Genomic DNA, 10,341 nt, shown 5'->3' with positions numbered 1-10,341 from the left:
ACCTTGGGGGAATAAAGGATAGCATAAGCTGGCAACAGCACAATGATGATACAGCAACATTCATCCCATTGGCAGTGAGAAAAGGGGTCTAAATCCTCCGGATAAGACTATTAAAAATATTAACTTTATCTAATTATTCTAGAATAATTGCGTCAACTTGGTGAAAATCACTCATGCCGGTAATTTGGCAAAGATGGAAGCACCTGAGGGGTCTTAATGAGAGATGAAACTGTAGTTGCCAAGGAAACCCCATTATACCTTTTCATTTCAAATCAGAGGAGTCGAACTCTGGCCACCTAGGTAAAAGCCAACACAACAGACCCGTACCAACAAACAGGCAATCAAGGCGTACCCATCACAAATCATTTCAACTACCACACTGCAAAACCATGGCCATTTTTTCCACGTACAATATCCGGTGGAACAAGATCCCACCAGATATATCCTCCTGTCCAACAGCTGAAACTTTTAGACTGCCCTCCTGTCAGTATACAGGTGTATCCCCCAAAAACTTTTTCTCTCTCTCATGACATTATCTTCAACTTGTTGAACTGGTCATTATCATTTAGAAGTTAGAAGTAGAAGTGTTACCACTGTGCCATCTAACCACACATTATGCATCAAATTTGGATATTTTAAAGATATGTTGAATGATTTTATGGTATTGTCATCAAGCTAATTACTATTTGAACAACTGGACTCATGAAGGCCAATAAAAGTGATTTTAAAAATAATCATCTCCGTCGGCAGAGCCTCAAGTTCGACAATCAAGAAAATCTTCTCTCAGTCCCGTTTGAGATTTTTCTGTCACACATACAAGGTAGGGGATGATTCCATTAATAATTTGTTGTTTCTGTTTAAAAGTATATCACAATTTTGATAAACATTGATCACAGCTTGTTTTCCTGAGGCTTCCGTCGTTGTCTGTTTATATACTGGATTCCCTTTTGTTTAGATACAGCCATAACCACACCGTTGTTACTATCAGCCTCAACTAACTGAAGAAAGCCATTCACAACATCAGCTACCCTGGAAATAAAGTGTATCATACGGTCAAACGTCTATATAATGTATGTGCTTATAGGCTGAATAAAAAAACTGTTTATCAACAAGAATTTTATTTTTTTTAATTTAAACAAATAAAGTTAATGTAAACTAGGTCCTAAGTAAAGAATTCAATTAAAACATTTTTGTTAAAAAAAAGTTAATTTTTAACAATTTTTAACTTTTCAGACCTAAAGTGAAATGTAAAATCTTGCGATATTTATGAAATTTGATTCATGTATTTACACTCACGTTTGTATTCCTGTGTTCGTGACAATTTTGGCGACTTGATTAAAGTTTTCAACCTTATTCTCTGATTGAGCCATTTGACTCGCATTAAACAGGTTTGTGTCTGTGAATGCTGGACAAAGTACTGCATAACTTAGTCCTGTATCTAACACTCTTGGGCCTGCCTGCAAAAATAAAAACAAAGTGAACGGGGACTCGCATATATATACCCCCACCCTGTTTACAAATTAAATATTTCCCTAACCTGATCTCAAAAGTGGTAAAGCACAATTGCTTCCTTTCCCCACAGCAAAGACTTTTGATCACAAGAAATTTTTTATGTGAAAATCACCATCCAATTCGAGTAGTATTTATTAGTAAATGGCAAACTCTGTGAAATTTTCTCGTCTAGTTTGTGGACAGACATATTGACAGGGGAAGCATTATATGACAGGGAAGAAAATATCATTTAACTTCAGCAAGACAAATCTCCCCTGCAGGGTGAATTATCTCCCCTATAGGGTGCATGATAAACAGGGGCCAGTTCGTCAAACATATTTCTTGATGGACCTACAAATGGTAATACAGGCCTTGGAAGTCTTTGTCATGGCTTGTCTGAAAACAATTTAAAATCACCAGGTCCGTCTTTATTTCATAACGAATAACATCGATATCGGTCCAACCGTTTGGATAACAAAAATGAAAACAGCCCAGGCAATGCCTCAGATATTTTGTATAAATACAGATTAGATATCAGTGTCTGTCTTCTAATCCATTAAGTCCTGAGAAATCAAAATAAATTTATATTAAAGTGTAGCTAATTTATTTTCGACAGTAATCTAAAAGAAAAAGAAGAAAATCCCAAAGAAAAAAACATTCAATAATTGATTTAAACTTACTGCCATACTTCTAGTATAACCCACAACACCATACTTGGATCCAGAGTAGACCGGGGCATAGAAAATTGGTGTAAGGCCTGTAACGACAAAACAAGACTAGTCTTTTATAAAATAACACATGTCTATAGACAAAACACACCACACACAAAATCTGAACATTTTTATGTAATGTACAGGATAAAAAAATTGTTCTCTCTCTTTTTGAGTTCCATCAAAATCAAACAAAATAATAATATTTCGAAGCATGTAAACAAAAATTTGCTCAAAAAAGCATTTAAAATCACACACATTTTGTGTTTTACTCCATTTAGATAAATAAAACATTTTAATGAAAACACCATCCCTTTATCTTTCTCTGAATATATTAATCATATTTTGTAACCTGCAGTTGACGCTATGTTTACCACGAGTCCTCCGCGTCCCCCAGCGGTCTTGTCCATATAAGTCGCTGCCAGCATTGTCCCCTCTATCACACCAATCTGAATGAAGACAAAAGTTCCCTGTGATAGTTTCATGTATCAAAATTCTTAAATATTTGTATATACCCCAATAACTAAAGCATATAACACAAACAATTGTTCAATTTTACGTTGTTCTAGACAATTTATTTTCTCGGTCTTGATGTTGCCATCACAGAAAGGTAGGCAGATGTGAATTTAAGAAATTTATTAATGTATTTAAATAGTGTCCTGTTGAACCAATATTTCCTTCCCAGTTTGAAGCAGGCCAGGCATAATTATCAGGGGTCGACACTAGCAGTAGCCCGGCAGCCCTGGGCTGCTTGAAATCTGGTAGGGCTACCAGAATGTCTCTAAGACCAGCAAACCTGTGGGCTGCTAACATTTCAGCTAAAAGTTTAATGTCCAGTTACTTCTTCCTTACTTCAATCATTTTATTTTCAAAACTTTTTTTAATAAAACTCTTTTATGTAAGATCTGAATTTTTTAAGCTCAGGATGAACTAGACCACAGGAAACTGCATCTGAAATTCAATTTTTCCCTCAGAGTTTGGGTTATTGGGGCTGTAGGGACATATGCCAACAAATCCGCCAGGAGTGGCTTCACAATTGGCAGCCTGGGCTGCCTCATTTCAGAACCTGGAAGCCAGCGGTTTGTCACGGTGATTAAGTTAGTGTCAAACCCTGATTATCACTTTTATCATAGAACCTGTATCAGCCTTACATAATAACCCCCTATGCCTTAACAGACAACCCTGGCCTGTCGTCCCTATTACTACACTACTAAACCCTATAAATCCTACCATGTTGATGTGAATTGTCTTTCTCCATTTCTCAGGTTCCTCTCCATTGACTCCAGCATTGTTCACAAGAATGTCAACTCCACCGAACTTTTCTATCACTTTCTTCATCACACCTTTGAGGAGTAATTCAACCAATTGTATGTTATTAATTAAATACAGAGAACTTTCAGATATCAGGTGCATGTATGTACGTTGTAATGATATTGTGATATAACAATGTGTAATGTTACATATCTAGTAAGCCATTCACCCTGTTCCTACCCTACTTACCTCTACACCAATTCTTATTATATTTCTGTGGGTGTCATGTCATTTATCTAATAAGTCAAAGATCAAAGAAGGAAGCTAACCATCAATCGAAAAATTTGTGAATAGGATGATATTCCCAATCAAACTGCTATCTGGTCGACCCAAGCTACATATACAGTGTACCTAACCAACCAGTCTACTATGCCGCACAATCTACTATGCTGGCCAACCACCTAGTCTACTATGCCACCCAACCACATAATCCACTATCCCACCCAACCACATAATCCACTATCCCACCCAACCACATAATCCACTATCCCACCCAACCACATAATCCACTATCCCACCCAACCACACAATCCACTATCCCACCCAACCACATAATCCACTATCCCCCCAACCATATAATCCACTATCCCACCCAACCACATAATCCACTATCCCACCCAACCACATAATCCACTATCCCACCCAACCACATAATCCACTATGCCACCCAACCACATAATCCACTATCCCACCCAACCACCTAGTCTACTATGCCACCCAACCACATAATCCACTATCCCACCCAACCACACAATCCACTATCCCCCCAACCACATAATCCACTATCCCCCCCCAACCACACAATCCACTATCCCACCCAACCACATAATCCACTATCCCACCCAACCACATAATCCACTATCCCACCCAACCACATTATCCACTATCCCACCCAACCACATTATCCACTATCCCACCCAACCACATAATCCACTATGCCACCCAACCACATTATCCACTATCCCACCCAACCACATAATCCCCTATGCCACCCAACCACATAATCCACTATCCCACCCAACCACCTAGTCTACTATGCCACCCAACCACACAATCCACTATCCCACCCAACCACATAATCCACTATCCCCCCCCAACCATATAATCCACTATCCCACCCAACCACATAATCCACTATCCCACCCAACCACATAATCCACTATCCCACCCAACCACATAATCCACTATCCCACCCAACCACATAATCCACTATCCCACCCAACCACATAATCCACTATCCCACCCAACCACATAATCCACTATCCCACCCAGCCACATAATCCACTATCCCACCCAACCACATTATCCACTATCCCACCCAACCACATAATCCACTATGCCACCCAACCAACCAGATTGGAGTGCTACACAATCTACATATACTTTGTCATCAGACCAACCAGTCTACTATGCCACCCAACCACCCAGTCTACTATGCCACCCAACCACACAGTCTACTATGTCACCCAAAACACCAGTCTACTATCCCACCCAGCCACTTAATCCACTAAGCCACCCAACCAACCAGTCTTGAGTGCCACACAATCTACTATGCCACCCAACCATCCAGTGTACAATGCCACCAACCCAATCACAAAATCAACTGTGGCACCCAACCACACAGTCTGGGATGCCATCCTACTAGACAGTCTAGAGCTATATCATACAAACAACACTGTCTAATGACCTCACCCGATCAGCCACAGTCTGAAGTGCAGCCAAATTACCTTCATATTACACCAAGAAAAGTATCACCCTCGATAACCTGATCCCTTAAAAATAAAAAAAAATAAATCTGTTTACAAATTTATAATCACTTTTGCATAATATGTATATGCATCTGTTTATAAATTACCTTCAAATTGATCATGGTCGGTAACATCACATCTCAGAAACATGCTGCTGTCCTTCCCGAACTGTTTGTTCCAGATGTCGAGAGTAGCATTTCCAGTAGCTGGATTGATATCACAGATACAAACCTGTCAATGAAAGAGAGAAAAAATAACAATTATATAACCAAGTCAGTGACTGTCTGGTGTTTTATAATCTAACATGAATTAAAGTACAATTTACTAATAATTGAAAACTAATTTAACGCATCATGGCCAGATAGAAATCTATATATGCACAATCTAATAACCCCATCATTGGCATCAAATAGCGATATCCCTCGAGCTTTTTTCTATTGTCCGATACATTTAACGTGGCTATTTGATTTTCAAATGGCAATTAGCAGATAAGTATTAATTTCAATTTACTAGACAATTAAATACGCAAAGGTAATGACTTATGTACATACTCTAGCCAATAGCACAATCAACTCAATCGTGATACTGATGGGGAAGTTTCATCAATCAACAACTCCGGTTGCCCGAGTTTCCTCCACAGGCGTCTGAAGTTCTGACAGTAAACCGAGATTCTTTTTTTATAGTAGATACTCTTATTTTTTCTATGGTATTATATCTCAGTTTACTGTCAGAACTTCAGACGCCTGTGTTTTCTCTGGCCCTGACACCATTTCTGGTCAGAGGAAACTCGGCAACAACTCCGGGTCATTGCAATACTGATGTCACAGGACTGAGTCTCTGAACTCTCACTCTCGGCATACTCCCTGACCTTTGCACCTTTCCTAAGTAGGCCCTCCGCAAATCCCCGCCCTAATCCTTGGGCACCTCCCGTCACGACAGCAACTTTCCCCTGTAGTTTCATGTCCACTGAGGGTTGATCTTGACAAGTCTCCCAGTGTTGTCTGTCCGCGCTCTCTACAAACCCTAGCTAGATGACTTCAGTCTTCAGATCGATCTTTGCCGACAGCCAAAGTGAAACAAAACAAGGGAAGTAACTCCCAAAACCTTAAGAGTTTGTTACCGTAATGCACCCATTAACAACTCTGTTGGATATATCACCGATTGGTAATATCTTCTCGGTTTCAACTTTACATATCCACATTTTTTTTGTCTGTACCATTATGTTTATACTTTCATGTTTTTGCAATAGAAAAATATTTGTAATGAATTTTGATAATCTAAATAATAAAGGACCTGTTGCAGCTATATAGTGATTTTGGCCCACAGAGTTTATTCATTAAAAATGATTGATTCATCAAATATGATCAATTCCTCATAACTTTTCGACATTTGGAAACCATTTTCTCATTTGGCCAACAGGTGGCGCTTCAGTCAATAGCATATACCAGATGGCAGCATGACCCGTCAATAAGAGCTAAAAAAATGTATAAATTCAGACAAAATGTTGACAACTATACTCTCTTTTTGAAGCCTGATCTTGTGCACTTACGAACACGTAACTACTATATAAAAAGTGTATTTCATTTTTATGTGAGAACAATTCAAAATATAAAGACAGCTCTTTTTGCGAATTAGACCTATACTAAAATCCATTTATTCAACAATGTTCGTATTTGAGTGCAGACAACATTTTACTTTTAAAAACATCTTTACCAATCATATAAACAAATGCCAAAATTTTGTATAGCTAAACCCCTGGCCATTGAGCCATTTTTCAATTCAAAGATGCATTACCCCTATTTGTTTGAGTATATCAAAGTACTGGAAGTACTGAGAGTCAATACGGGATTTTTCTCATGCTACAGTTTCGAGTGAAAATGTCAACTTTTATTGCATATAAAGTGCCTCTTGGATGATGTTTTGTTTATTTATGAATTATTTTATTATGTACGCGTTCTTAACATCAGATATCAGTAGTCTATGATATATCTCCGTTCACTTTTAAGTACAAATGCAAACAATGTACACATTGCACACCACATTATACCTCTCTTCTCTTTACAAACACCATGAACACCATACCCATTTTACTAAAAAGCAGTATGATAAAAAGATAACGTCAGTACAGGTTAAATTTCATGTTGATGGTGCTCAGAATTATGATTTTTGAAGGAAAAACATATGATTTGAACTGTAGCAAAGATGGCGAGTTGAGTAGTGATATGTATTCCCTTTTCCTCGTCCAAAGCCAAGTAGCCGAATGATTTGGAACATAGAGACACCTTTGTGTATATATACATATATATTATATATAAACAGTTCTCATAGTACAATTACGACATGTAATTCAAATCTAGACCTTTGGATCAACAACACATACATTTATATTCATAAGTAATCACGACAATATGGTCAAATATATGTACTGGATCCGCAGAAACAAATGTTTGTTGTTTTTGAATTTTTCATTGATCTGTTATGTGTTTTGTGTGTTCTTTGTTTATTGAAGGTTTCCCATCAAATTCTGTCTATAGCATGTATTATTTAAAACTGGATTTCCTTAGATTGGTCGAAGAATGCTTATAAACTCCGAGGTAGTAGAGGACACTTGCGGTGTGTGTACACATGCCTACCGTCCTCTGACCAGAAGGACATGTGCAGTAGTATGCCTGTATCGGATTTGGTGCATCATGATATACAATCCAAACGTTATATTTGGTTTGTAATATATGACGTGACATTAGCTGACAGCGTAATAGGTCATCGGAGTGCTGGTATACCATGACCTCATAGTCTCCGTCATCACTGAGATGCTCGGTTATATAACCGTTTGCCAACTTAAGCTGGTATGTTCCACACGCCAATGTTTCCAAGTAATCCTCAGAGAGTTTTGGAAAGGTAACATCAGTCGCCTCTAGCTTTTGCCAGTAAGATTGGGCACGTTTGGATAACTCCGGTTCATTCTTCACCCTTTGTGCAAGCTCATTAACCTTAATTGATAACCCTTTCATTTGTTCAGCCATTGCCCTGTCTTTCAGCACCTGTTCAGAAGAAGGTTCATATATAGAATCACGGAGGAAGTTCAGGGAAGCGGTTACAACCTTAACGAGTGTTGCAATGATGTCAATGAAGTGATTAGATGAGAGTTCTGTCTGAAAGAATTTAAATTTGAATTTAAAATCTTGCGTGATAGCTCTCAACAACCCATCTCGTTTTTGTGATGCATCTATCAGTATTGGCTTCAAGAGAATCATGCTGGCTCTTTCCTGGCGGCTGGAGAAAGGATGGCATGTGATGTCCATATCCCACTTCAGAGATGTCTTTCAGAACATCCCTGAATCCACGATCTACGATGATATGGTCCTCTGGCTGCAGGAGAGGATTCAGGCTTTCAATTCCGTCAAGGATTTTCTTGGTTATTGTGGCGTCATTTTCACTCCCAAAAAAATGGCCCAATCGTGTCCAAGACGTATCCATCTGGGAAAACTACACTCATAAATTTAATATAGTTTCTTTTTTTCTGCTCGCAGTAACTTTTTCTTTGAAACTCGTGATCGCCACTCTTTCCAATATAGATGTACGTTCCATCTAAAACAACTGTGACATTATCACTAAAGAAAGTCTTGGTGAATGCAGTTTTATGGTTGATGGCGTTTTCTCTAGAAATATGTTCAGATCCCAGATACAATGGAACAACTGTTGCCTCGAGAGATTGAGCAACATTGTGGAATATTCTACTGACACTGGATTTATGCAGGTTGAATAGGGATGCCAACTGTGTATAGGATATGTCCATTTTGAGTTTGACCCAAAACAAGAGGAGACAATCTTCTGTTGACAAACACTGGGAAGATATTAGATGTGCACATCGGCTATGAAGCTCTTGCAGCTGCTCCATGTTCCACCCAGTCCAAGCCAGACAGTCTTGGTCATCCATATTTTTCAGATTGAAAGAAAAGGATGTCTTTCCACTACCAAGTTGGTATGATAATCTCAGAAGATCATTGATCACCTCTTCATGTTTATCTGGAAGATAGAGTGACAACTTTTCCCTTCCAGCAGCAGTAATTGGAAAATTAGGATCCAAGTCTTTCTCAATAAAGTGGTCTGCGCATGATCTCGCTAGACTTAGAGACCCATATCCTGTGAAACAAGATCAATTGGAAACTAGCCTTTTCAGGAATTGTGGCAGTTTTTTCAGTATATGAAAGGCAAAAGCAACATTTCCTGTGAGAGGATGGAGTCAAAAAGAGGTCATCAACCGTAGGACATATTGAGACACTTTCTTCCTCAACAGGATTGCAGTTGCTCTTCTTAGACTCATATGTATTTGAGTCATCTACCATGGGCTCTGACCTTGGACGCTTCCTTAAATATCTAGTATAACACTTTGGGCACATCTTTGCCTCCCCAACATCAGTTGTTGCATTACCATCAGCTTACAACAGGGGTTTCATCCATTCTTGTACATATCGAGAATATCTTTTATCGCCAACTGCATATTTATATTTCAATGAGGTTTTGCAGTTTAAACCAATGCATTTAGCTTCCATTGCGAATAAGGTATTGTGATAAGGCAGTAGTGATACTGTTCTACTACATAAAGTACAATCCATTACCCTTTATAGTATTACAACCAATTCGGTATTCGTCAATGGTTTGACATCACCCTATCAGTTTTTCACCGTGTAAGTGTTTGTTATTGTTTACTGATACATGAAATTACATTTAAATGTCTTTTTTTGTAAAATGTATAATTCCCTCTACACATTCTGTTAAAGGCTTGGACGAAAATTGGCCACACAAATATATTATATAAAACATATTTTCGTCTCAATGTTTTAAGGAACATTAATCAAGATGCAATAACCGATCTTCTGTTTCATTCGTACAGTAGAAACACAGAGATTGCTTGTCAAAACGCAAGGAACAAAATTAGAATTTAAATACACTTTGAGTATCCCGACAATAGAGGTGTTGAAACATATGTGTTATGAAAGGCAGTGAAATTGTTTTTCTTTTTATGATGATTGCAACTAATTATTGACATTTTCATCAGTATGTATCAGAATGAAAGACAA

The 10,341-nt window shown here is 38.2% G+C and overlaps 1 protein-coding gene across 1 annotated transcript; it reads right to left on the bottom strand.

The window, feature by feature from the left end:
- Positions 1-886: 886 nt before the first annotated feature.
- On the bottom strand, positions 887-6,337 carry LOC117334796 (15-hydroxyprostaglandin dehydrogenase [NAD(+)]-like). The gene is made up of 7 exons (XM_033894602.1): positions 6,129-6,337; positions 5,368-5,491; positions 3,432-3,544; positions 2,554-2,650; positions 2,172-2,248; positions 1,297-1,457; positions 887-1,029 (listed from the first exon to the last, which is right to left on the bottom strand). The coding sequence occupies exons 1-7, from the start codon at positions 6,219-6,221 to the stop codon at positions 891-893; spliced, it is 804 nt and encodes a 267-aa protein (XP_033750493.1). The 5' UTR covers positions 6,222-6,337; the 3' UTR covers positions 887-890.
- Between the last annotated feature and the right edge of the window lie 4,004 nt (positions 6,338-10,341).

The sequence above is a fragment of the Pecten maximus genome, chromosome 9 (genome assembly GCF_902652985.1).
Source record: "Pecten maximus chromosome 9, xPecMax1.1, whole genome shotgun sequence".
NCBI lineage: Eukaryota > Metazoa > Mollusca > Bivalvia > Pectinida > Pectinidae > Pecten > Pecten maximus.
The sequence above is the reverse complement of the archived record's forward strand: the minus strand, read 5'-3'. Positions and strand labels throughout refer to the sequence as shown.